Source organism: Canis lupus, chromosome 38, assembly GCF_011100685.1.
Source record: "Canis lupus familiaris isolate Mischka breed German Shepherd chromosome 38, alternate assembly UU_Cfam_GSD_1.0, whole genome shotgun sequence".
NCBI lineage: Eukaryota > Metazoa > Chordata > Mammalia > Carnivora > Canidae > Canis > Canis lupus.
Window position 1 is genome coordinate 21,778,887 of NC_049259.1, and position 23,314 is coordinate 21,802,200.

Consider the following 23,314-nt stretch of genomic DNA (forward strand, 5'->3'; position numbering starts at 1 on the left):
ACCCGCTCTCGTCTGCCCGGCCACCCTGCAGCGCAGCCCAGCGCAGCCCAGCGCAGCCCAGCGCAGCCCAGCGGCCTCCCGGCACCTCTCCCGCCGCCGTCCACCGCCACCACGGGGTCTCCCAGCCCTCTGGCACCGGGACCCACTCCCCACCGCCACCCACCCCCACGTGCCACGTGCCGCTCCTTCCAGCCTCCAGGCTCAAACCCTCCATCTACCACCGACCCCTTGGACCCCACACCCACGTCCTACACTCAAGGCCGGCAGTCCCGGTCTCCCACAGGCTCCTCAGGCACACGCCCAGCGTGTCCCGTCCCCTACCTCACAGCTCGCCCGCCCGCACAGGTGCACAGGTGCAGGAGAGGCGCCGGGCAGGGTGCCCTGCCGCACCCGAGCCCCCGCAGACACCCTGCCTCAGTGGCCAGCCCCACTCTCGGCCAGTGCCCGCCGGCGCCACACGTCCCGGGCCCTCACTCCACGCACACACCCGGTACTCCTTCTCCCACTGCCCGGCTCGGTCCGCTCCTGGCCCTCCCCTCTTTCCGGGACGCTTTGCGCCTGTGCCCTGACCCCCGTGGGAGGCGACGCGCGGGGGAGAACACCCTCGTCCCGCGCTATCCCCCACCGTCGCGGACTCCCCGCACCCCCACCCCCACCCATACAGCCAGAGGGAGAGGCGAGGGCGCTGAGGGAACTGCCCGTGCTGACGGGAAGCACCCGGAGGCCCACGACGGGCGCTCCTCTCCACCGCCGCCCGACCGTGGCCCAATCCAGCCAGCGAGCCGCGGAAGGCTCACGCAGAGCGCGGGCCGGCCTCTGCGCCTCCGACGGAGACAGACGGTCTCTGGACACACAGCAAAGCCTTGGAGGGCCGGCGTGCAAGCGTTGGCAGGAAGGAGGCCGGGCGCTGCGGTTCACCTGCAGGAGCAGCGGCGCCAGGAGACCCGCACCCGGTCGGAGACAGGGCTGCAGGCTCTCCTGCCTAGGTGGGCGCTAAGGCGCCAAGGGGAACGCCTTCCGAGCGGCATCCAGCTGGGGCGCCGGCCTCGTGGGGCTGGGGCCGGGGCCGGGCCGGGGGCGTGGGGTGGAGGAAGCTGTGTCGGGGAACACGCCTGCCCCTCTGCCCCAGGATTCGGGGTAGCGGTCGTGCAGTTGGACTGACCCGGGGCCTCCAAGGGCACCCCGTCTGTCCCCCGGGTGCCTCCGCCCCCTCCCACCTGCCCGGCCCGCGGGTTAGCCCCACTGGCCTCCTGCATCTATCTCCCTGCTCTCTGGCCTCCACTGCCTGGTGGTCCGGCCACCGGGACACGCCCACAACCGCTTTCCAACCACCGCCTGCCCGGGCGGGGGCGGCGGGGGCCGGCGCTCTGCTCCCATCCCCGCCCAAGCCCAAGACCACCACCCACGTGCGCCGCCATCGCTGGCGGTTGCCGGGCCGACGGCCGAGAGAAGGCACCGGGGGCTCCAGCAAGTGACCCCCGACTCAGAGAGAGACAGGTGGCTCACCCTCCCCACACCCGGCCCCCTCTGCCTCGGCCCGCCGCCCCCACATGCCCCCAGCGCGGCCGCCGCCAAGTAGCACCTCACCAAGGAGCCAGCGGGGGGCCGGGGGTGGGGGCGCTGCGAGCCGCCACGACCTTTCTCCCGGCGGCAGGGGTGCTGCGGGAGAGTCCAAGCACCCACGGAGGCCCGAGGCGCCCGGCCTGTCGGTGGCCTCGGCTGGGGTCGGACGGCGTCCCGGACTGTCGGGCCTGGGGCGGAGCGAGACGGGGAGCCAGGCGAGCGTCCGGGGGAGGCGGCCGCGAGACGCCGAGACCTCCAGTCGGCCCACCTGCCGGCCAGCCAGCCAGCGAGGCCAAAAGGCTTGGGCCGGCCCGACGGAGCCCGCCAGGCAAGCCAGCCTTGGGCTCGACGGGGCGGGTGGCCTCGTGCGCACGCGCAGCCTCGGTCAGCTCGGGGCCAGGGAGACGCACGAGCGAGCTTGGGCTAAAAGGGGTGTGCGGCGGCGGTCTTGCGAGAGGAAGAAGAAAGGCTTCCCTGACCGGGAATCGAACCCGGGCCGCGGCGGTGAGAGCGCCGAATCCTAACCACTAGACCACCAGGGAGCGTCAGGCTGCGCGCCTGGCCCGTGCGCCCTGGACCCGGCGCCTCCCTCCCTACCGCCCACTCGCCTCTGCTTGGCCTCCAGGGCCCCCGCCGGGCCACGCGCAGCCGCCCGCCGGCCCCGCCGAGCCACCTGGCCGGACCGCCCGCCCGCCGCGCCGTCAAAACGCTGCGCGCCTCCTCCTCCTCCTCTCTCTCTCTCTCTCTCTCTCTCTCTCACACACACACACACACGCACTCAGCGTCGCGCCCGGCTCCCGGCTCCCATCGGGCCTGAGCACCGGGGCCCTGGAGCCGCGCAAAACGTTGGCCAGCTGCGTTGGCCGGGAATCGAACCCGGGTCAACTGCTTGGAAGGCAGCTATGCTCACCACTATACCACCAACGCTGCACAGCCCGGGCCGCCCCCGGACGCCGGCCCAGGCTCCGCACCAGCGCCTCCTCGCCCTCTCGCCACCGCCTCCGCCGCCTGCCGCAGCCCTGCCCCGACGTGCCGGCCGGCCGCAGCTCTGCGCCGTCGCGGGCGCCACCAGCGGCCGCCCGGCGCCCCACCCGCGCCACCCCCACGCAGCCCTGGCTGCTCCGCAGGCACGACCGCCCGCCGCCTCCGCCGCCCGCCTCTGGGGGGCGCTCTCGCCGCCCTGCGGCTCCCGGGCCCTCGGCTGCCCGCCGGGGAGCCCCGCCCCTTGCCCCCTGCCCCCGGCGCGCGCTTCCCTTCCCTTCCCTTCCCTCCCGCCACCCGCGCCCCGCCCCGCCCCGCCCCGCCCCGCCCGCACAGTCGGCCCGGCCCCCACGGCCACCTCCACGGGCAGCCCGGCAGCCGGGCAGCTGTCCGTCGCGTGAGCGAGGAGCCCGTGGCGGCCAGCCTCCCGTCAGGAGGTCCCGGCTGGGCTGGGCCGAGCCCGCACGCGCCAGGGCGCCAGGGCGCCAGGGCCGACGAGGAAGGGCAGGGGGTGCGGGGGGTCGGGTCGACGGCGGGCAGGACGGGCCCCCGCGGTCGCCCCGCGCCTCTGGCCGCACGGGGCCGGGCGGAGGCACGAGGGAGGAGAAGGAGGACAAGGAGGAGAAGGAGGAGAAGGAGGGCCCTGGGGGCCGGCGTACGTTTGGGCAGCGCGGCGGCGGCGCCCGCGACCAAAAGAGGGCGTGTCTCGCCTCCCCGTCGGGGAATCGAACCCCGGTCTCCCGCGTGACAGGCGGGGATACTCACCACTATACTAACGAGGACGGCGGCGGCGGCCGCCCGGGCGCCCGACCCCTCTCCGCCCGCCCGCCCGCCCGCCGGCCTGCCTGCCTGCCCACGCCCACCCGGGCCCTCGACGTCCCGCGCGCCCGTCCTGCCAGGCGCCCGCCACGTGCCCCGGGCCACGGCCCACCCGGCCCGCCCCCCCGGCCGCCGCGTCAGCGCGCACAGCAGTCCCCCGGCCCGACTCGGAGCGTCGCGCCCCCGGACCCGCCGCCGCCCCCGCCCAGCCGCGCGGGGATGGCGGCGGGAGAAGACGCCCGACACGGCAAGCAGGGCTGCGCGAGCGAGCCGGAGGCCCCGCGCCGGGGATGGGCCGCGGCGGGCGGCGGGGGCGGCGGGGGGCCGGACGCCGGCAGCAGGGTGCGCGCCCCGGGAAGGGGGAGGGGGCGGCGGCGAGGACCGCGGCGAGGGCGGCGGCGCCAGCAGAGTCCGTCGGCGGGCCGTTGGCCTCGTCGACCGGGACGCGAGTCCCGTCCGTCCGTCCGTCCGTCCGTCCGTCGCGCACCCACACGGCCGCCAGCCAGCTCCGGGGTCGGCGCCGGGTCCCAGCCAGGCGAGCGGCGGCGCGCCCAGGCCCGCCGTCAGGATGGCCGAGCGGTCTAAGGCGCTGCGTTCAGGTCGCAGTCTCCCCTGGAGGCGTGGGTTCGAATCCCACTCCTGACACGCCCACCTTTTGGCCCGCCCAACGCGGGCTCTCCGCACCCGGGCCTGGACGACGCCCTGTCTGTCCCGCCTTACACGCCGCTGCGGGCTGCGGGCTGCGGGCTGCGGGCTGCGGGCTGGCGGCGCCCTGGCACACGTGGCCCGGGACCCACGCAGCTGCAGCGCCTCGGCCCTCCCGGCCACAGGCTTGGCGCCCCCGCGCCCTCCCTCCCCCGCCACCTCCCGCGCCTCTCCCTCCTCCTCATCCCACGGCGGCCGCGGGCCTCGGCAACTCGGCAAGTCGGCGGCGCGGCTCTCCGGGGGCTCCGTTTGCCCTCTTCCTTCCCGCCGCCGCCCCCTGCAGGCCAGCCGCGGGCCGAAATGCCGGCAGCCCCGCGCGGGCCGGGCCACGCTCCCACTGAGGGGCGCGCCTCGCTCGCCTCCTCGCTCTCCCAGCCCCGCCCTACACCTCCCCCCGCCCGCCCGCCGGGAGCGCGGGGTCCCCACGGCCTGTCCTTTCCGCCGGCCCCCATTCATTCCGTGGTCTCCACCCCCTCCGTCCCCGGGGCGCCCACGAGGCGTGGCCACCCGGAGGCCTCACCACGGCCACACGCCCGCCAGGCGGGCAGCCGAGCCCTCCGCGCGCCAGCCAGAGACGGGACCCCCGCCCCGTTCGCTGGGCCTGGCCCGGGGGGGCGGGGTGGGGTCCACCCCGCCGTGGTGGCTCCGGGGAGCCCTGAGCGCAAGGCAGCCCTGCCTCCCCGGGCCCCCTCCGCGCCGGAAGCCGCTGCGGGGCCGGGGCTCCAGGACGCCAGCGCGCTCCCTCACCGCGCCGCCCGCCAGCCAGCCAGCCGGCGGCCGCTCCGCCCAAGCGCACCTGCCGGCCTCACCCCCACCGCAGCCCAGCCGGCCCCGACGGAGAGCTGCGGGCAGAGCTCACACGCCTTTCTTTGGCCTCTTGGCTTGGGCGCTACTCGGCGGCCCCCATCTCCGACGACGACACCGACGCCGACACGCACACACGCGCACCCACACCCCCCCCCCCACCCCGCGGCACCCCGGGAGCGCACACAATCCGAGCTCCGGGCCCCAGCCGGCCCCCGCCGGCGCGCACTGCACGGGCCGGAGAGCCATCCGCCCATGGGCCTTCGGGGGGGGCGCCGGGAGGGAAGGGAAGGTCCGCGCTGAGCTGCGCCGGCCACAGACGCCCCGCGCTGCCTGGGAATCGGGCGCGGGTCAGGCTTGGCCAGGCTGCTCCTCCCGGCAGGACAGTGTCTGGCGGCGGCCCCGCCCCAGGGAGAGGGCGCAGGGTGAGCCGAGTCCGCCTCGGGGCCTCGCTGGGACCGTGGGCGCCGCGCGCCGGCCCGAGCCCGAGCCCGAGCCCGAGCCCGAGCCCTCGGCGCATCTGCACGGGCGCGGAGCCTGTCTTGCAGACCGCGGGCCCGCCGCCCGCCCCCGCGCAGCGGGTGCTCACCACTGGCCGTGCCGGGACGACGACGAGCGCCGCTGGGGAAGCCGTCTGGTGGCCGCCGCCACCGGTGCATGGGTGGTTCAGTGGTAGAATTCTCGCCTGCCACGCGGGAGGCCCGGGTTCGATTCCCGGCCCATGCAGCGCGCCGCCCCCTTTTGGCCGCGCGCGCCCGGCTTCCTCGCGCACGCGCTCAAGCCACAGGGCCTGAGCCTGAACCAGCTGTGCTCACGCCGGGGGCCCTGCCCTCCTGCCCCGCCCCGCTTCCCCCTGCCGACTTGTCTGTTCTGGTCTCTCGCCCGTGGCCGCCACGCTCCACCCGGCTGCCCGCCCCCTGCCGCCCGACGTGGCCCAGGTCCCTTGCCCGGCCCCACGTTGTCCTTGCCCTTTTTCTCTCCATGACCCTGACCCGGACGGCGCTTCGCTCACCCACGTCACTTCAAGCAATGCTTCCAAGCACCGCCCGCGCCCGCCCGGGCACAGCCCACCTGCATGCTTTTCACATTCCCTCCCTCAATGGCTCATTCTACCCACACTCCCCAAACCCTCCTCTCTTTGCACGTCGACCGACCACCAACCATCTTGCCACCCCTCCTCTGGAGGGGCCCTCAGCCACTCCTTGGAGCGCGCCAGGGAGCCCCGTTTCACGGCCCGACATCCTCCCGTTGGCAGCCCCGGGATGCTCTCTATGGCCACCTGGCCGCGGTCTCCTTCAAACACGGGCCACTCCCCACTGCTAAAGTCACCGCGAGCACCAGGTCCATGCAGCCTAGCCAGCACCGGCGCCAGCACACCCAGCCTCGAGGGACAGCGCCACCGCCACGGCTGTCACCAGCACGTCGGGTCCACGAACGGCGGCGCACCAGCATGGGCATCACGGCCAAGGGCACGGAGGTCACCTCCCCCCCTCGCCCGGCCTCCACGACCCCCGCAGCACTTGGTCCACCACCAACCCCCAGGACCACCATCCCCACACCAGCACCAGCACCAGCACCAGCACCAGGACTACCACCACCATGCCAGAAGCAGTTGTACCAGCAGCAGCAGCAGCAGCAGCAGCAGCAGCGGGACGTGCCCACCGCCAGCAGGCCAGCGTAGGCATGATCGCCAACAGACTGAAGTCCTCCGCGGTCACCGCCACCACCGAGGCCACCATCAGCACACCGGCACGGGTAGCATGGCCCACGGCCCTGAAGTCCTCCACCCTCCCTCACCACCACCCCACCAGCACCGAGTCGCCACCAAGCCCCAGGACCACCAGCACACCACCACCGCGATAGCAGCAGCAGCAGGACCGAGGCCAGCGCACGGGCAAGGGCATCGCCGGCGGCGGCACCGAAGGCCTTCCCGGACCCCCGACCCCCATCGCTCACCGAGTCCACCGTTACACCGGGGCCCCGGGGGACGCCGTCACCAACAGCGCCAAAGTTCGCCACCACCATCACCGGCGGCGGCGGAGGCAGCGGCGGCAGCAGCAGCAACACGAGTACCAGCGCCGCTGGCCCCTCCACCCCCACCAGCCCCTCTTGCCCGAACGACCCCACCCCTGTCACCCGCCTCCCCGTGCCCTCCTTTCCCAGTCCTCATTTGTCGATGATCGTGCGTTGCGTCTGTCCCTTTGGCCTCCCTGAATCTCAAGCCCAGGACGACACCTGACACCTGAGACGTGGCTGGTGGTCCCCATGACGATGACGGGGAATGGTCATCTCCGGGGCGGTGGAATTCCTCACCCCGTGGGAACAGCTCCGACACCCGGTCCCTCCCTCCCTCCCTCTCTCTCTCTCTTTGCCTCGCCCGGCCGCCGCGCAGCTGCCTGCTTGCCACCCCCGCCCCCTGCACCTCGCTCGCTCGCTCGCTCGCTCGCTCGCTCACCCGCTCTCGTCTGCCCGGCCACCCTGCAGCGCAGCCCAGCGCAGCCCAGCGCAGCCCAGCGCAGCCCAGCGGCCTCCCGGCACCTCTCCCGCCGCCGTCCACCGCCACCACGGGGTCTCCCAGCCCTCTGGCACCGGGACCCACTCCCCACCGCCACCCCACCCCCACGTGCCACGTGCCGCTCCTTCCAGCCTCCAGGCTCAAACCCTCCATCTACCACCGACCCCTTGGACCCCACACCCACGTCCTACACTCAAGGCCGGCAGTCCCGGTCTCCCACAGGCTCCTCAGGCACACGCCCAGCGTGTCCCGTCCCCTACCTCACAGCTCGCCCGCCCGCACAGGTGCACAGGTGCAGGAGAGGCGCCGGGCAGGGTGCCCTGCCGCACCCGAGCCCCCGCAGACACCCTGCCTCAGTGGCCAGCCCCACTCTCGGCCAGTGCCCGCCGGCGCCACACGTCCCGGGCCCTCACTCCACGCACACACCCGGTACTCCTTCTCCCACTGCCCGGCTCGGTCCGCTCCTGGCCCTCCCCTCTTTCCGGGACGCTTTGCGCCTGTGCCCTGACCCCCGTGGGAGGCGACGCGCGGGGGAGAACACCCTCCTCCCGCGCTATCCCCCACCGTCGCGGACTCCCCGCACCCCCACCCCCACCCATACAGCCAGAGGGAGAGGCGAGGGCGCTGAGGGAACTGCCCGTGCTGACGGGAAGCACCCGGAGGCCCACGGGCGCTCCTCTCCACCGCCGCCCGACCGTGGCCCAATCCAGCCAGCGAGCCGCGGAAGGCTCACGCAGAGCGCGGGCCGGCCTCTGCGCCTCCGACGGAGACAGACGGTCTCTGGACACACAGCAAAGCCTTGGAGGGCCGGCGTGCAAGCGTTGGCAGGAAGGAGGCCGGGCGCTGCGGTTCACCTGCAGGAGCAGCGGCGCCAGGAGACCCGCACCCGGGCGGAGACAGGGCTGCAGGCTCTCCTGCCTAGGTGGGCGCTAAGGCGCCAAGGGGAACGCCTTCCGAGCGGCATCCAGCTGGGGCGCCGGCCACGTGGGGCTGGGGCCGGGGCCGGGCCGGGGGCGTGGGGTGGAGGAAGCTGTGTCGGGGAACACGCCTGCCCCTCTGCCCCAGGATTCGGGGTAGCGGTCGTGCAGTTGGACTGACCCGGGGCCTCCAAGGGCACCCCGTCTGTCCCCCGGGTGCCTCCGCCCCCTCCCACCTGCCCGGCCCGCGGGTTAGCCCCACTGGCCTCCTGCATCTATCTCCCTGCTCTCTGGCCTCCACTGCCTGGTGGTCCGGCCACCGGGACACGCCCACAACCGCTTTCCAACCACCGCCTGCCCGGGCGGGGGCGGCGGGGGCCGGCGCTCTGCTCCCATCCCCGCCCAAGCCCAAGACCACCACCCACGTGCGCCGCCATCGCTGGCGGTTGCCGGGCCGACGGCCGAGAGAAGGCACCGGGGGCTCCAGCAAGTGACCCCCGACTCAGAGAGAGACAGGTGGCTCACCCTCCCCACACCCGGCCCCCTCTGCCTCGGCCCGCCGCCCCCACATGCCCCCAGCGCGGCCGCCGCCAAGTAGCACCTCACCAAGGAGCCAGCGGGGGGCCGGGGGTGGGGGCGCTGCGAGCCGCCACGACCTTTCTCCCGGCGGCAGGGGTGCTGCGGGAGAGTCCAAGCACCCACGGAGGCCCGAGGCGCCCGGCCTGTCGGTGGCCTCGGCTGGGGTCGGACGGCGTCCCGGACTGTCGGGCCTGGGGCGGAGCGAGACGGGGAGCCAGGCGAGCGTCCGGGGGAGGCGGCCGCGAGACGCCGAGACCTCCAGTCGGCCCACCTGCCGGCCAGCCAGCCAGCGAGGCCAAAAGGCTTGGGCCGGCCCGACGGAGCCCGCCAGGCAAGCCAGCCTTGGGCTCGACGGGGCGGGTGGCCTCGTGCGCACGCGCAGCCTCGGTCAGCTCGGGGCCAGGGAGACGCACGAGCGAGCTTCGGCTAAAAGGGGTGTGCGGCGGCGGTCTTGCGAGAGGAAGAAGAAAGGCTTCCCTGACCGGGAATCGAACCCGGGCCGCGGCGGTGAGAGCGCCGAATCCTAACCACTAGACCACCAGGGAGCGTCAGGCTGCGCGCCTGGCCCGTGCGCCCTGGACCCGGCGCCTCCCTCCCTACCGCCCACTCGCCTCTGCTTGGCCTCCAGGGCCCCCGCCGGGCCACGCGCAGCCGCCCGCCGGCCCCGCCGAGCCACCTGGCCGGACCGCCCCGCCCGCCGCGCCGTCAAAACGCTGCGCGCCTCCTCCTCCTCCTCTCTCTCTCTCTCTCTCTCACACACACACACACACACACACACGCACGCACTCAGCGTCGCGCCCGGCTCCCGGCTCCCATCGGGCCTGAGCACCGGGGCCCTGGAGCCGCGCAAAACGTTGGCCAGCTGCGTTGGCCGGGAATCGAACCCGGGTCAACTGCTTGGAAGGCAGCTATGCTCACCACTATACCACCAACGCTGCACAGCCCGGGCCGCCCCCGGACGCCGGCCCAGGCTCCGCACCAGCGCCTCCTCGCCCTCTCGCCACCGCCTCCGCCGCCTGCCGCAGCCCTGCCCCGACGTGCCGGCCGGCCGCAGCTCTGCGCCGTCGCGGGCGCCACCAGCGGCCGCCCGGCGCCCCACCCGCGCCACCCCCACGCAGCCCTGGCTGCTCCGCAGGCACGACCGCCCGCCGCCTCCGCCGCCCGCCTCTGGGGGGCGCTCTCGCCGCCCTGCGGCTCCCGGGCCCTCGGCTGCCCGCCGGGGAGCCCCGCCCCTTGCCCCCTGCCCCCGGCGCGCGCTTCCCTTCCCTTCCCTTCCCTCCCGCCACCCGCGCCCCGCCCCGCCCCGCCCCGCCCCGCCCGCACAGTCGGCCCGGCCCCCACGGCCACCTCCACGGGCAGCCCGGCAGCCGGGCAGCTGTCCGTCGCGTGAGCGAGGAGCCCGTGGCGGCCAGCCTCCCGTCAGGAGGTCCCGGCTGGGCTGGGCCGAGCCCGCACGCGCCAGGGCGCCAGGGCGCCAGGGCCGACGAGGAAGGGCAGGGGGTGCGGGGGGTCGGGTCGACGGCGGGCAGGACGGGCCCCCGCGGTCGCCCCGCGCCTCTGGCCGCACGGGGCCGGGCGGAGGCACGAGGGAGGAGAAGGAGGACAAGGAGGAGAAGGAGGAGAAGGAGGGCCCTGGGGGCCGGCGTACGTTTGGGCAGCGCGGCGGCGGCGCCCGCGACCAAAAGAGGGCGTGTCTCGCCTCCCCGTCGGGGAATCGAACCCCGGTCTCCCGCGTGACAGGCGGGGATACTCACCACTATACTAACGAGGACGGCGGCGGCGGCCGCCCGGGCGCCCGACCCCTCTCCGCCCGCCCGCCCGCCCGCCGGCCTGCCTGCCTGCCCACGCCCACCCGGGCCCTCGACGTCCCGCGCGCCCGTCCTGCCAGGCGCCCGCCACGTGCCCCGGGCCACGGCCCACCCGGCCCGCCCCCCCGGCCGCCGCGTCAGCGCGCACAGCAGTCCCCCGGCCCGACTCGGAGCGTCGCGCCCCCGGACCCGCCGCCGCCCCCGCCCCCGCCCAGCCGCGCGGGGATGGCGGCGGGAGAAGACGCCCGACACGGCAAGCAGGGCTGCGCGAGCGAGCCGGAGGCCCCGCGCCGGGGATGGGCCGCGGCGGGCGGCGGGGGCGGCGGGGGGCCGGACGCCGGCAGCAGGGTGCGCGCCCCGGGAAGGGGGAGGGGGCGGCGGCGAGGACCGCGGCGAGGGCGGCGGCGCCAGCAGAGTCAGTCGGCGGGCCGTTGGCCTCGTCGACCGGGACGCGAGTCCCGTCCGTCCGTCCGTCCGTCCGTCCGTCCGTCGCGCACCCACACGGCCGCCAGCCAGCTCCGGGGTCGGCGCCGGGTCCCAGCCAGGCGAGCGGCGGCGCGCCCAGGCCCGCCGTCAGGATGGCCGAGCGGTCTAAGGCGCTGCGTTCAGGTCGCAGTCTCCCCTGGAGGCGTGGGTTCGAATCCCACTCCTGACACGCCCACCTTTTGGCCCGCCCAACGCGGGCTCTCCGCACCCGGGCCTGGACGACGCCCTGTCTGTCCCGCCTTACACGCCGCTGCGGGCTGCGGGCTGCGGGCTGCGGGCTGGCGGCGCCCTGGCACACGTGGCCCGGGACCCACGCAGCTGCAGCGCCTCGGCCCTCCCGGCCACAGGCTTGGCGCCCCCGCGCCCTCCCTCCCCCGCCACCTCCCGCGCCTCTCCCTCCTCCTCATCCCACGGCGGCCGCGGGCCTCGGCAACTCGGCAAGTCGGCGGCGCGGCTCTCCGGGGGCTCCGTTTGCCCTCTTCCTTCCCGCCGCCGCCCCCTGCAGGCCAGCCGCGGGCCGAAATGCCGGCAGCCCCGCGCGGGCCGGGCCACGCTCCCACTGAGGGGCGCGCCTCGCTCGCCTCCTCGCTCTCCCAGCCCCGCCCTACACCTCCCCCCGCCCGCCCGCCGGGAGCGCGGGGTCCCCACGGCCTGTCCTTTCCGCCGGCCCCCATTCATTCCGTGGTCTCCACCCCCTCCGTCCCCGGGGCGCCCACGAGGCGTGGCCACCCGGAGGCCTCACCACGGCCACACGCCCGCCAGGCGGGCAGCCGAGCCCTCCGCGCGCCAGCCAGAGACGGGACCCCCGCCCCGTTCGCTGGGCCTGGCCCGGGGGGGCGGGGTGGGGTCCACCCCGCCGTGGTGGCTCCGGGGAGCCCTGAGCGCAAGGCAGCCCTGCCTCCCCGGGCCCCCTCCGCGCCGGAAGCCGCTGCGGGGCCGGGGCTCCAGGACGCCAGCGCGCTCCCTCACCGCGCCGCCCGCCAGCCAGCCAGCCGGCGGCCGCTCCGCCCAAGCGCACCTGCCGGCCTCACCCCCACCGCAGCCCAGCCGGCCCCGACGGAGAGCTGCGGGCAGAGCTCACACGCCTTTCTTTGGCCTCTTGGCTTGGGCGCTACTCGGCGGCCCCCATCTCCGACGACGACACCGACGCCGACACGCACACACGCGCACCCACACCCCCCCCCCCACCCCGCGGCACCCCGGGAGCGCACACAATCCGAGCTCCGGGCCCCAGCCGGCCCCCGCCGGCGCGCACTGCACGGGCCGGAGAGCCATCCGCCCATGGGCCTTCGGGGGGGCGCCGGGAGGGAAGGGAAGGTCCGCGCTGAGCTGCGCCGGCCACAGACGCCCCGCGCTGCCTGGGAATCGGGCGCGGGTCAGGCTTGGCCAGGCTGCTCCTCCCGGCAGGACAGTGTCTGGCGGCGGCCCCGCCCCAGGGAGAGGGCGCAGGGTGAGCCGAGTCCGCCTCGGGGCCTCGCTGGGACCGTGGGCGCCGCGCGCCGGCCCGAGCCCGAGCCCGAGCCCGAGCCCGAGCCCTCGGCGCATCTGCACGGGCGCGGAGCCTGTCTTGCAGACCGCGGGCCCGCCGCCCGCCCCCGCGCAGCGGGTGCTCACCACTGGCCGTGCCGGGACGACGACGAGCGCCGCTGGGGAAGCCGTCTGGTGGCCGCCGCCACCGGTGCATGGGTGGTTCAGTGGTAGAATTCTCGCCTGCCACGCGGGAGGCCCGGGTTCGATTCCCGGCCCATGCAGCGCGCCGCCCCCTTTTGGCCGCGCGCGCCCGGCTTCCTCGCGCACGCGCTCAAGCCACAGGGCCTGAGCCTGAACCAGCTGTGCTCACGCCGGGGGCCCTGCCCTCCTGCCCCGCCCCGCTTCCCCCTGCCGACTTGTCTGTTCTGGTCTCTCGCCCGTGGCCGCCAGCCCTGGCCGCCACGCTCCACCCGGCTGCCCGCCCCCTGCCGCCCGACGTGGCCCAGGTCCCTTGCCCGGCCCCACGTTGTCCTTGCCCTTTTTCTCTCCATGACCCTGACCCGGACGGCGCTTCGCTCACCCACGTCACTTCAAGCAATGCTTCCAAGCACCGCCCGCGCCCGCCCGGGCACAGCCCACCTGCATGCTTTTCACATTCCCTCCCTCAATGGCTCATTCTACCCACACTCCCCAAACCCTCCTCTCTTTGCACGTCGACCGACCACCAACCATCTTGCCACCCCTCCTCTGGAGGGGCCCTCAGCCACTCCTTGGAGCGCGCCAGGGAGCCCCGTTTCACAGCCCGACATCCTCCCGTTGGCAGCCCCGGGATGCTCTCTATGGCCACCTGGCCGCGGTCTCCTTCAAACACGGGCCACTCCCCACTGCTAAAGTCACCGCGAGCACCAGGTCCATGCAGCCTAGCCAGCACCGGCGCCAGCACACCCAGCCTCGAGGGACAGCGCCACCGCCACGGCTGTCACCAGCACGTCGGGTCCACGAACGGCGGCGCACCAGCATGGGCATCACGGCCAAGGGCACGGAGGTCACCTCCCCCCCTCGCCCGGCCTCCACGACCCCCGCAGCACTTGGTCCACCACCAACCCCCAGGACCACCATCCCCACACCAGCACCAGCACCAGCACCAGCACCAGGACTACCACCACCATGCCAGAAGCAGTTGTACCAGCAGCAGCAGCAGCAGCAGCAGCAGCAGCAGCGGGACGTGCCCACCGCCAGCAGGCCAGCGTAGGCATGATCGCCAACAGACTGAAGTCCTCCGCGGTCACCGCCACCACCGAGGCCACCATCAGCACACCGGCACGGGTAGCATGGCCCACGGCCCTGAAGTCCTCCACCCTCCCTCACCACCACCCCACCAGCACCGAGTCGCCACCAAGCCCCAGGACCACCAGCACACCACCACCGCGATAGCAGCAGCAGCAGGACCGAGGCCAGCGCACGGGCAAGGGCATCGCCGGCGGCGGCACCGAAGGCCTTCCCGGACCCCCGACCCCCATCGCTCACCGAGTCCACCGTTACACCGGGGCCCCGGGGGACGCCGTCACCAACAGCGCCAAAGTTCGCCACCACCATCACCGGCGGCGGCGGAGGCAGCGGCGGCAGCAGCAGCAACACGAGTACCAGCGCCGCTGGCCCCTCCACCCCCACCAGCCCCTCTTGCCCGAACGACCCCACCCCTGTCACCCGCCTCCCCGTGCCCTCCTTTCCCAGTCCTCATTTGTCGATGATCGTGCGTTGCGTCTGTCCCTTTGGCCTCCCTGAATCTCAAGCCCAGGACGACACCTGACACCTGAGACGTGGCTGGTGGTCCCCATGACGATGACGGGGAATGGTCATCTCCGGGGCGGTGGAATTCCTCACCCCGTGGGAACAGCTCCGACACCCGGTCCCTCCCTCCCTCCCTCTCTCTCTCTCTTTGCCTCGCCCGGCCGCCGCGCAGCTGCCTGCTTGCCACCCCCGCCCCCTGCACCTCGCTCGCTCGCTCGCTCGCTCGCTCGCTCACCCGCTCTCGTCTGCCCGGCCACCCTGCAGCGCAGCCCAGCGCAGCCCAGCGCAGCCCAGCGCAGCCCAGCGGCCTCCCGGCACCTCTCCCGCCGCCGTCCACCGCCACCACGGGGTCTCCCAGCCCTCTGGCACCGGGACCCACTCCCCACCGCCACCCACCCCCACGTGCCACGTGCCGCTCCTTCCAGCCTCCAGGCTCAAACCCTCCATCTACCACCGACCCCTTGGACCCCACACCCACGTCCTACACTCAAGGCCGGCAGTCCCGGTCTCCCACAGGCTCCTCAGGCACACGCCCAGCGTGTCCCGTCCCCTACCTCACAGCTCGCCCGCCCGCACAGGTGCACAGGTGCAGGAGAGGCGCCGGGCAGGGTGCCCTGCCGCACCCGAGCCCCCGCAGACACCCTGCCTCAGTGGCCAGCCCCACTCTCGGCCAGTGCCCGCCGGCGCCACACGTCCCGGGCCCTCACTCCACGCACACACCCGGTACTCCTTCTCCCACTGCCCGGCTCGGTCCGCTCCTGGCCCTCCCCTCTTTCCGGGACGCTTTGCGCCTGTGCCCTGACCCCCGTGGGAGGCGACGCGCGGGGGAGAACACCCTCCTCCCGCGCTATCCCCCACCGTCGCGGACTCCCCGCACCCCCACCCCCACCCATACAGCCAGAGGGAGAGGCGAGGGCGCTGAGGGAACTGCCCGTGCTGACGGGAAGCACCCGGAGGCCCACGGGCGCTCCTCTCCACCGCCGCCCGACCGTGGCCCAATCCAGCCAGCGAGCCGCGGAAGGCTCACGCAGAGCGCGGGCCGGCCTCTGCGCCTCCGACGGAGACAGACGGTCTCTGGACACACAGCAAAGCCTTGGAGGGCCGGCGTGCAAGCGTTGGCAGGAAGGAGGCCGGGCGCTGCGGTTCACCTGCAGGAGCAGCGGCGCCAGGAGACCCGCACCCGGGCGGAGACAGGGCTGCAGGCTCTCCTGCCTAGGTGGGCGCTAAGGCGCCAAGGGGAACGCCTTCCGAGCGGCATCCAGCTGGGGCGCCGGCCACGTGGGGCTGGGGCCGGGGCCGGGCCGGGGGCGTGGGGTGGAGGAAGCTGTGTCGGGGAACACGCCTGCCCCTCTGCCCCAGGATTCGGGGTAGCGGTCGTGCAGTTGGACTGACCCGGGGCCTCCAAGGGCACCCCGTCTGTCCCCCGGGTGCCTCCGCCCCCTCCCACCTGCCCGGCCCGCGGGTTAGCCCCACTGGCCTCCTGCATCTATCTCCCTGCTCTCTGGCCTCCACTGCCTGGTGGTCCGGCCACCGGGACACGCCCACAACCGCTTTCCAACCACCGCCTGCCCGGGCGGGGGCGGCGGGGGCCGGCGCTCTGCTCCCATCCCCGCCCAAGCCCAAGACCACCACCCACGTGCGCCGCCATCGCTGGCGGTTGCCGGGCCGACGGCCGAGAGAAGGCACCGGGGGCTCCAGCAAGTGACCCCCGACTCAGAGAGAGACAGGTGGCTCACCCTCCCCACACCCGGCCCCCTCTGCCTCGGCCCGCCGCCCCCACATGCCCCCAGCGCGGCCGCCGCCAAGTAGCACCTCACCAAGGAGCCAGCGGGGGGCCGGGGGTGGGGGCGCTGCGAGCCGCCACGACCTTTCTCCCGGCGGCAGGGGTGCTGCGGGAGAGTCCAAGCACCCACGGAGGCCCGAGGCGCCCGGCCTGTCGGTGGCCTCGGCTGGGGTCGGACGGCGTCCCGGACTGTCGGGCCTGGGGCGGAGCGAGACGGGGAGCCAGGCGAGCGTCCGGGGGAGGCGGCCGCGAGACGCCGAGACCTCCAGTCGGCCCACCTGCCGGCCAGCCAGCCAGCGAGGCCAAAAGGCTTGGGCCGGCCCGACGGAGCCCGCCAGGCAAGCCAGCCTTGGGCTCGACGGGGCGGGTGGCCTCGTGCGCACGCGCAGCCTCGGTCAGCTCGGGGCCAGGGAGACGCACGAGCGAGCTTCGGCTAAAAGGGGTGTGCGGCGGCGGTCTTGCGAGAGGAAGAAGAAAGGCTTCCCTGACCGGGAATCGAACCCGGGCCGCGGCGGTGAGAGCGCCGAATCCTAACCACTAGACCACCAGGGAGCGTCAGGCTGCGCGCCTGGCCCGTGCGCCCTGGACCCGGCGCCTCCCTCCCTACCGCCCACTCGCCTCTGCTTGGCCTCCAGGGCCCCCGCCGGGCCACGCGCAGCCGCCCGCCGGCCCCGCCGAGCCACCTGGCCGGACCGCCCGCCCGCCGCGCCGTCAAAACGCTGCGCGCCTCCTCCTCCTCCTCTCTCTCTCTCTCTCTCTCTCACACACACACACACACACACACACGCACGCACTCAGCGTCGCGCCCGGCTCCCGGCTCCCATCGGGCCTGAGCACCGGGGCCCTGGAGCCGCGCAAAACGTTGGCCAGCTGCGTTGGCCGGGAATCGAACCCGGGTCAACTGCTTGGAAGGCAGCTATGCTCACCACTATACCACCAACGCTGCACAGCCCGGGCCGCCCCCGGACGCCGGCCCAGGCTCCGCACCAGCGCCTCCTCGCCCTCTCGCCACCGCCTCCGCCGCCTGCCGCAGCCCTGCCCCGACGTGCCGGCCGGCCGCAGCTCTGCGCCGTCGCGGGCGCCACCAGCGGCCGCCCGGCGCCCCACCCGCGCCACCCCCACGCAGCCCTGGCTGCTCCGCAGGCACGACCGCCCGCCGCCTCCGCCGCCCGCCTCTGGGGGGCGCTCTCGCCGCCCTGCGGCTCCCGGGCCCTCGGCTGCCCGCCGGGGAGCCCCGCCCCTTGCCCCCTGCCCCCGGCGCGCGCTTCCCTTCCCTTCCCTTCCCTCCCGCCACCCGCGCCCCGCCCCGCCCCGCCCCGCCCCGCCCGCACAGTCGGCCCGGCCCCCACGGCCACCTCCACGGGCAGCCCGGCAGCCGGGCAGCTGTCCGTCGCGTGAGCGAGGAGCCCGTGGCGGCCAGCCTCCCGTCAGGAGGTCCCGGCTGGGCTGGGCCGAGCCCGCACGCGCCAGGGCGCCAGGGCGCCAGGGCCGACGAGGAAGGGCAGGGGGTGCGGGGGGTCGGGTCGACGGCGGGCAGGACGGGCCCCCGCGGTCGCCCCGCGCCTCTGGCCGCACGGGGCCGGGCGGAGGCACGAGGGAGGAGAAGGAGGACAAGGAGGAGAAGGAGGAGAAGGAGGGCCCTGGGGGCCGGCGTACGTTTGGGCAGCGCGGCGGCGGCGCCCGCGACCAAAAGAGGGCGTGTCTCGCCTCCCCGTCGGGGAATCGAACCCCGGTCTCCCGCGTGACAGGCGGGGATACTCACCACTATACTAACGAGGACGGCGGCGGCGGCCGCCCGGGCGCCCGACCCCTCTCCGCCCGCCCGCCCGCCCGCCGGCCTGCCTGCCTGCCCACGCCCACCCGGGCCCTCGACGTCCCGCGCGCCCGTCCTGCCAGGCGCCCGCCACGTGCCCCGGGCCACGGCCCACCCGGCCCGCCCCCCCCGGCCGCCGCGTCAGCGCGCACAGCAGTCCCCCGGCCCGACTCGGAGCGTCGCGCCCCCGGACCCGCCGCCGCCCCCGCCCCCGCCCAGCCGCGCGGGGATGGCGGCGGGAGAAGACGCCCGACACGGCAAGCAGGGCTGCGCGAGCGAGCCGGAGGCCCCGCGCCGGGGATGGGCCGCGGCGGGCGGCGGGGGCGGCGGGGGGCCGGACGCCGGCAGCAGGGTGCGCGCCCCGGGAAGGGGGAGGGGGCGGCGGCGAGGACCGCGGCGAGGGCGGCGGCGCCAGCAGAGTCAGTCGGCGGGCCGTTGGCCTCGTCGACCGGGACGCGAGTCCCGTCCGTCCGTCCGTCCGTCCGTCCGTCGCGCACCCACACGGCCGCCAGCCAGCTCCGGGGTCGGCGCCGGGTCCCAGCCAGGCGAGCGGCGGCGCGCCCAGGCCCGCCGTCAGGATGGCCGAGCGGTCTAAGGCGCTGCGTTCAGGTCGCAGTCTCCCCTGGAGGCGTGGGTTCGAATCCCACTCCTGACACGCCCACCTTTTGGCCCGCCCAACGCGGGCTCTCCGCACCCGGGCCTGGACGACGCCCTGTCTGTCCCGCCTTACACGCCGCTGCGGGCTGCGGGCTGCGGGCTGCGGGCTGGCGGCGCCCTGGCACACGTGGCCCGGGACCCACGCAGCTGCAGCGCCTCGGCCCTCCCGGCCACAGGCTTGGCGCCCCCGCGCCCTCCCTCCCCCGCCACCTCCCGCGCCTCTCCCTCCTCCTCATCCCACGGCGGCCGCGGGCCTCGGCAACTCGGCAAGTCGGCGGCGCGGCTCTCCGGGGGCTCCGTTTGCCCTCTTCCTTCCCGCCGCCGCCCCCTGCAGGCCAGCCGCGGGCCGAAATGCCGGCAGCCCCGCGCGGGCCGGGCCACGCTCCCACTGAGGGGCGCGCCTCGCTCGCCTCCTCGCTCTCCCAGCCCCGCCCTACACCTCCCCCCGCCCGCCCGCCGGGAGCGCGGGGTCCCCACGGCCTGTCCTTTCCGCCGGCCCCCATTCATTCCGTGGTCTCCACCCCCTCCGTCCCCGGGGCGCCCACGAGGCGTGGCCACCCGGAGGCCTCACCACGGCCACACGCCCGCCAGGCGGGCAGCCGAGCCCTCCGCGCGCCAGCCAGAGACGGGACCCCCGCCCCGTTCGCTGGGCCTGGCCCGGGGGGGCGGGGTGGGGTCCACCCCGCCGTGGTGGCTCCGGGGAGCCCTGAGCGCAAGGCAGCCCTGCCTCCCCGGGCCCCCTCCGCGCCGGAAGCCGCTGCGGGGCCGGGGCTCCAGGACGCCAGCGCGCTCCCTCACCGCGCCGCCCGCCAGCCAGCCAGCCGGCGGCCGCTCCGCCCAAGCGCACCTGCCGGCCTCACCCCCACCGCAGCCCAGCCGGCCCCGACGGAGAGCTGCGGGCAGAGCTCACACGCCTTTCTTTGGCCTCTTGGCTTGGGCGCTACTCGGCGGCCCCCATCTCCGACGACGACACCGACGCCGACACGCACACACGCGCACCCACACCCCCCCCCCCCACCCCGCGGCACCCCGGGAGCGCACACAATCCGAGCTCCGGGCCCCAGCCGGCCCCCGCCGGCGCGCACTGCACGGGCCGGAGAGCCATCCGCCCATGGGCCTTCGGGGGGGCGCCGGGAGGGAAGGGAAGGTCCGCGCTGAGCTGCGCCGGCCACAGACGCCCCGCGCTGCCTGGGAATCGGGCGCGGGTCAGGCTTGGCCAGGCTGCTCCTCCCGGCAGGACAGTGTCTGGCGGCGGCCCCGCCCCAGGGAGAGGGCGCAGGGTGAGCCGAGTCCGCCTCGGGGCCTCGCTGGGACCGTGGGCGCCGCGCGCCGGCCCGAGCCCGAGCCCGAGCCCGAGCCCGAGCCCTCGGCGCATCTGCACGGGCGCGGAGCCTGTCTTGCAGACCGCGGGCCCGCCGCCCGCCCCCGCGCAGCGGGTGCTCACCACTGGCCGTGCCGGGACGACGACGAGCGCCGCTGGGGAAGCCGTCTGGTGGCCGCCGCCACCGGTGCATGGGTGGTTCAGTGGTAGAATTCTCGCCTGCCACGCGGGAGGCCCGGGTTCGATTCCCGGCCCATGCAGCGCGCCGCCCCCTTTTGGCCGCGCGCGCCCGGCTTCCTCGCGCACGCGCTCAAGCCACAGGGCCTGAGCCTGAACCAGCTGTGCTCACGCCGGGGGCCCTGCCCTCCTGCCCCGCCCCGCTTCCCCCTGCCGACTTGTCTGTTCTGGTCTCTCGCCCGTGGCCGCCAGCCCTGGCCGCCACGCTCCACCCGGCTGCCCGCCCCCTGCCGCCCGACGTGGCCCAGGTCCCTTGCCCGGCCCCACGTTGTCCTTGCCCTTTTTCTCTCCATGACCCTGACCCGGACGGCGCTTCGCTCACCCACGTCACTTCAAGCAATGCTTCCAAGCACCGCCCGCGCCCGCCCGGGCACAGCCCACCTGCATGCTTTTCACATTCCCTCCCTCAATGGCTCATTCTACCCACACTGCCCAAACCCTCCTCTCTTTGCACGTCGACCGACCACCAACCATCTTGCCACCCCTCCTCTGGAGGGGCCCTCAGCCACTCCTTGGAGCGCGCCAGGGAGCCCCGTTTCACGGCCCGACATCCTCCCGTTGGCAGCCCCGGGATGCTCTCTATGGCCACCTGGCCGCGGTCTCCTTCAAACACGGGCCACTCCCCACTGCTAAAGTCACCGCGAGCACCAGGTCCATGCAGCCTAGCCAGCACCGGCGCCAGCACACCCAGCCTCGAGGGACAGCGCCACCGCCACGGCTGTCACCAGCACGTCGGGTCCACGAACGGCGGCGCACCAGCATGGGCATCACGGCCAAGGGCACGGAGGTCACCTCCCCCCCTCGCCCGGCCTCCACGACCCCCGCAGCACTTGGTCCACCACCAACCCCCAGGACCACCATCCCCACACCAGCACCAGCACCAGCACCAGCACCAGGACTACCACCACCATGCCAGAAGCAGTTGTACCAGCAGCAGCAGCAGCAGCAGCAGCAGCAGCGGGACGTGCCCACCGCCAGCAGGCCAGCGTAGGCATGATCGCCAACAGACTGAAGTCCTCCGCGGTCACCGCCACCACCGAGGCCACCATCAGCACACCGGCACGGGTAGCATGGCCCACGGCCCTGAAGTCCTCCACCCTCCCTCACCACCACCCCACCAGCACCGAGTCGCCACCAAGCCCCAGGACCACCAGCACACCACCACCGCGATAGCAGCAGCAGCAGGACCTGGGCCAGAGCTCGGGCATGGGCATCGCCGGCGGTGGCACCGAAGGCCTTCCGGGACCTCCCCACCCCCATGAGCACCTTGCTGCTGTGCGGGGGCGGTGGCGGGTCCGGGGGCATGACGCTCCGAGTCGGGCCGGGGGACTGCTGTGCGCGCTGACGCGGCGGCCGGGGGGGCGGGCCGGGTGGGCCGTGGCCCGGGGCACGTGGCGGGCGCCTGGCAGGACGGGCGCGCGGGACGTCGAGGGCCCGGGTGGGCGTGGGCAGGCAGGCAGGCCGGCGGGCGGGCGGGCGGGCGGAGAGGGGTCGGGCGCCCGGGCGGCCGCCGCCGCCGTCCTCGTTAGTATAGTGGTGAGTATCCCCGCCTGTCACGCGGGAGACCGGGGTTCGATTCCCCGACGGGGAGGCGAGACACGCCCTCTTTTGGTCGCGGGCGCCGCCGCCGCGCTGCCCAAACGTACGCCGGCCCCCAGGGCCCTCCTTCTCCTCCTTCTCCTCCTTCTCCTCCTTGTCCTCCTTCTCCTCCCTCGTGCCTCCGCCCGGCCCCGTGCGGCCAGAGGCGCGGGGCGACCGCGGGGGCCCGTCCTGCCCGCCGTCGACCCGACCCCCCGCACCCCCTGCCCTTCCTCGTCGGCCCTGGCGCCCTGGCGCCCTGGCGCGTGCGGGCTCGGCCCAGCCCAGCCGGGACCTCCTGACGGGAGGCTGGCCGCCACGGGCTCCTCGCTCACGCGACGGACAGCTGCCCGGCTGCCGGGCTGCCCGTGGAGGTGGCCGTGGGGGGCCGGGCCGACTGTGCGGGCGGGGCGGGGCGGGGCGGGGCGGGGCGCGGGTGGCGGGAGGGAAGGGAAGGGAAGGGAAGCGCGCGCCGGGGGCAGGGGGCAAGGGGCGGGGCTCCCCGGCGGGCAGCCGAGGGCCCGGGAGCCGCAGGGCGGCGAGAGCGCCCCCCAGAGGCGGGCGGCGGAGGCGGCGGGCGGTCGTGCCTGCGGAGCAGCCAGGGCTGCGTGGGGGTGGCGCGGGTGGGGCGCCGGGCGGCCGCTGGTGGCGCCCGCGACGGCGCAGAGCTGCGGCCGGCCGGCACGTCGGGGCAGGGCTGCGGCAGGCGGCGGAGGCGGTGGCGAGAGGGCGAGGAGGCGCTGGTGCGGAGCCTGGGCCGGCGTCCGGGGGCGGCCCGGGCTGTGCAGCGTTGGTGGTATAGTGGTGAGCATAGCTGCCTTCCAAGCAGTTGACCCGGGTTCGATTCCCGGCCAACGCAGCTGGCCAACGTTTTGCGCGGCTCCAGGGCCCCGGTGCTCAGGCCCGATGGGAGCCGGGAGCCGGGCGCGACGCTGAGTGCGTGTGTGTGTGTGTGTGAGAGAGAGAGAGAGAGAGAGAGAGAGAGGAGGAGGAGGAGGCGCGCAGCGTTTTGACGGCGCGGCGGGCGGGCGGTCCGGCCAGGTGGCTCGGCGGGGCCGGCGGGCGGCTGCGCGTGGCCCGGCGGGGGCCCTGGAGGCCAAGCAGAGGCGAGTGGGCGGTAGGGAGGGAGGCGCCGGGTCCAGGGCGCACGGGCCAGGCGCGCAGCCTGACGCTCCCTGGTGGTCTAGTGGTTAGGATTCGGCGCTCTCACCGCCGCGGCCCGGGTTCGATTCCCGGTCAGGGAAGCCTTTCTTCTTCCTCTCGCAAGACCGCCGCCGCACACCCCTTTTAGCCCAAGCTCGCTCGTGCGTCTCCCTGGCCCCGAGCTGACCGAGGCTGCGCGTGCGCACGAGGCCACCCGCCTCGTCGAGCCCAAGGCTGGCTTGCCTGGCGGGCTCCGTCGGGCCGGCCCAAGCCTTTTGGCCTCGCTGGCTGGCTGGCCGGCAGGTGGGCCGACTGGAGGTCTCGGCGTCTCGCGGCCGCCTCCC

General features: G+C 75.4%; 2 protein-coding genes and 18 non-coding genes across 20 annotated transcripts; 11 read left to right on the forward strand and 9 right to left on the reverse strand.

The window, feature by feature from the left end:
* Positions 1-2,033: 2,033 nt before the first annotated feature.
* TRNAE-CUC lies at positions 2,034-2,105 on the reverse strand. The gene has a single exon. It is a non-coding gene; the product is annotated as a tRNA-Glu (tRNA).
* Positions 2,106-2,418: 313 nt separating this feature from the next.
* Positions 2,419-2,490, reverse strand: TRNAG-UCC. The gene has a single exon. It is a non-coding gene; the product is annotated as a tRNA-Gly (tRNA).
* On the forward strand, positions 2,466-6,553 carry LOC119877941 (basic proline-rich protein-like). The gene is made up of 4 exons (XM_038586446.1): positions 2,466-2,804; positions 2,881-3,705; positions 4,352-5,533; positions 6,128-6,553. The coding sequence occupies exons 1-4, from the start codon at positions 2,466-2,468 to the stop codon at positions 6,551-6,553; spliced, it is 2,772 nt and encodes a 923-aa protein (XP_038442374.1).
* TRNAD-GUC lies at positions 3,255-3,326 on the reverse strand. Its single transcript has one exon. It is a non-coding gene; the product is annotated as a tRNA-Asp (tRNA).
* TRNAL-CAG lies at positions 3,926-4,008 on the forward strand. The gene has a single exon. It is a non-coding gene; the product is annotated as a tRNA-Leu (tRNA).
* Positions 5,528-5,598, forward strand: TRNAG-GCC. Its single transcript has one exon. It is a non-coding gene; the product is annotated as a tRNA-Gly (tRNA).
* Positions 6,554-9,356: 2,803 nt separating the features above from the next.
* On the reverse strand, positions 9,357-9,428 carry TRNAE-CUC. The gene has a single exon. It is a non-coding gene; the product is annotated as a tRNA-Glu (tRNA).
* A 318-nt stretch (positions 9,429-9,746) lies between these two features.
* Positions 9,747-9,818, reverse strand: TRNAG-UCC. The gene has a single exon. It is a non-coding gene; the product is annotated as a tRNA-Gly (tRNA).
* A 764-nt stretch (positions 9,819-10,582) lies between these two features.
* Positions 10,583-10,654, reverse strand: TRNAD-GUC. Its single transcript has one exon. It is a non-coding gene; the product is annotated as a tRNA-Asp (tRNA).
* A 609-nt stretch (positions 10,655-11,263) lies between these two features.
* Positions 11,264-11,346, forward strand: TRNAL-CAG. The gene has a single exon. It is a non-coding gene; the product is annotated as a tRNA-Leu (tRNA).
* A 1,511-nt stretch (positions 11,347-12,857) lies between these two features.
* Positions 12,858-12,928, forward strand: TRNAG-GCC. Its single transcript has one exon. It is a non-coding gene; the product is annotated as a tRNA-Gly (tRNA).
* A 3,773-nt stretch (positions 12,929-16,701) lies between these two features.
* Positions 16,702-16,773, reverse strand: TRNAE-CUC. Its single transcript has one exon. It is a non-coding gene; the product is annotated as a tRNA-Glu (tRNA).
* A 319-nt stretch (positions 16,774-17,092) lies between these two features.
* Positions 17,093-17,164, reverse strand: TRNAG-UCC. The gene has a single exon. It is a non-coding gene; the product is annotated as a tRNA-Gly (tRNA).
* On the forward strand, positions 17,140-20,222 carry LOC119877942 (basic proline-rich protein-like). Its single transcript, XM_038586447.1, has 4 exons — positions 17,140-17,478; positions 17,555-18,579; positions 18,644-18,872; positions 19,026-20,222. Exons 1-4 carry the CDS (start codon positions 17,140-17,142, stop codon positions 20,220-20,222), a joined length of 2,790 nt encoding a protein of 929 aa, XP_038442375.1.
* On the reverse strand, positions 17,929-18,000 carry TRNAD-GUC. Its single transcript has one exon. It is a non-coding gene; the product is annotated as a tRNA-Asp (tRNA).
* Positions 18,607-18,689, forward strand: TRNAL-CAG. Its single transcript has one exon. It is a non-coding gene; the product is annotated as a tRNA-Leu (tRNA).
* On the forward strand, positions 20,202-20,272 carry TRNAG-GCC. Its single transcript has one exon. It is a non-coding gene; the product is annotated as a tRNA-Gly (tRNA).
* A 1,496-nt stretch (positions 20,273-21,768) lies between these two features.
* Positions 21,769-21,840, forward strand: TRNAD-GUC. Its single transcript has one exon. It is a non-coding gene; the product is annotated as a tRNA-Asp (tRNA).
* Positions 21,841-22,614: 774 nt separating this feature from the next.
* TRNAG-UCC lies at positions 22,615-22,686 on the forward strand. Its single transcript has one exon. It is a non-coding gene; the product is annotated as a tRNA-Gly (tRNA).
* Positions 22,687-22,999: 313 nt separating this feature from the next.
* On the forward strand, positions 23,000-23,071 carry TRNAE-CUC. Its single transcript has one exon. It is a non-coding gene; the product is annotated as a tRNA-Glu (tRNA).
* Positions 23,072-23,314: the final 243 nt, after the last annotated feature.

What these genes read in the sequence shown, in the direction of transcription:
- LOC119877941 (XM_038586446.1), top strand. Translation starts at nt 2,466, where the DNA reads ATGCTCACCACTATACCACCAACGCTGCACAGCCCGGGCCGCCCCCGG. An exon ending in CCCCTTGCCCCCTGCCCCCG is followed by an intron (nt 2,805 to 2,880) that starts GCGCGCGCTTCC and finishes CCGCCCGCACAG; the next exon opens with TCGGCCCGGCCCCCACGGCC. An exon ending in GGCCGGACGCCGGCAGCAGG is followed by an intron (nt 3,706 to 4,351) that starts GTGCGCGCCCCG and finishes CGCCCCCTGCAG; the next exon opens with GCCAGCCGCGGGCCGAAATG.
- LOC119877942 (XM_038586447.1), top strand. Translation starts at nt 17,140, where the DNA reads ATGCTCACCACTATACCACCAACGCTGCACAGCCCGGGCCGCCCCCGG. An exon ending in CCCCTTGCCCCCTGCCCCCG is followed by an intron (nt 17,479 to 17,554) that starts GCGCGCGCTTCC and finishes CCGCCCGCACAG; the next exon opens with TCGGCCCGGCCCCCACGGCC. An exon ending in CCCTCCCGGCCACAGGCTTG is followed by an intron (nt 18,873 to 19,025) that starts GCGCCCCCGCGC and finishes CGCCCCCTGCAG; the next exon opens with GCCAGCCGCGGGCCGAAATG.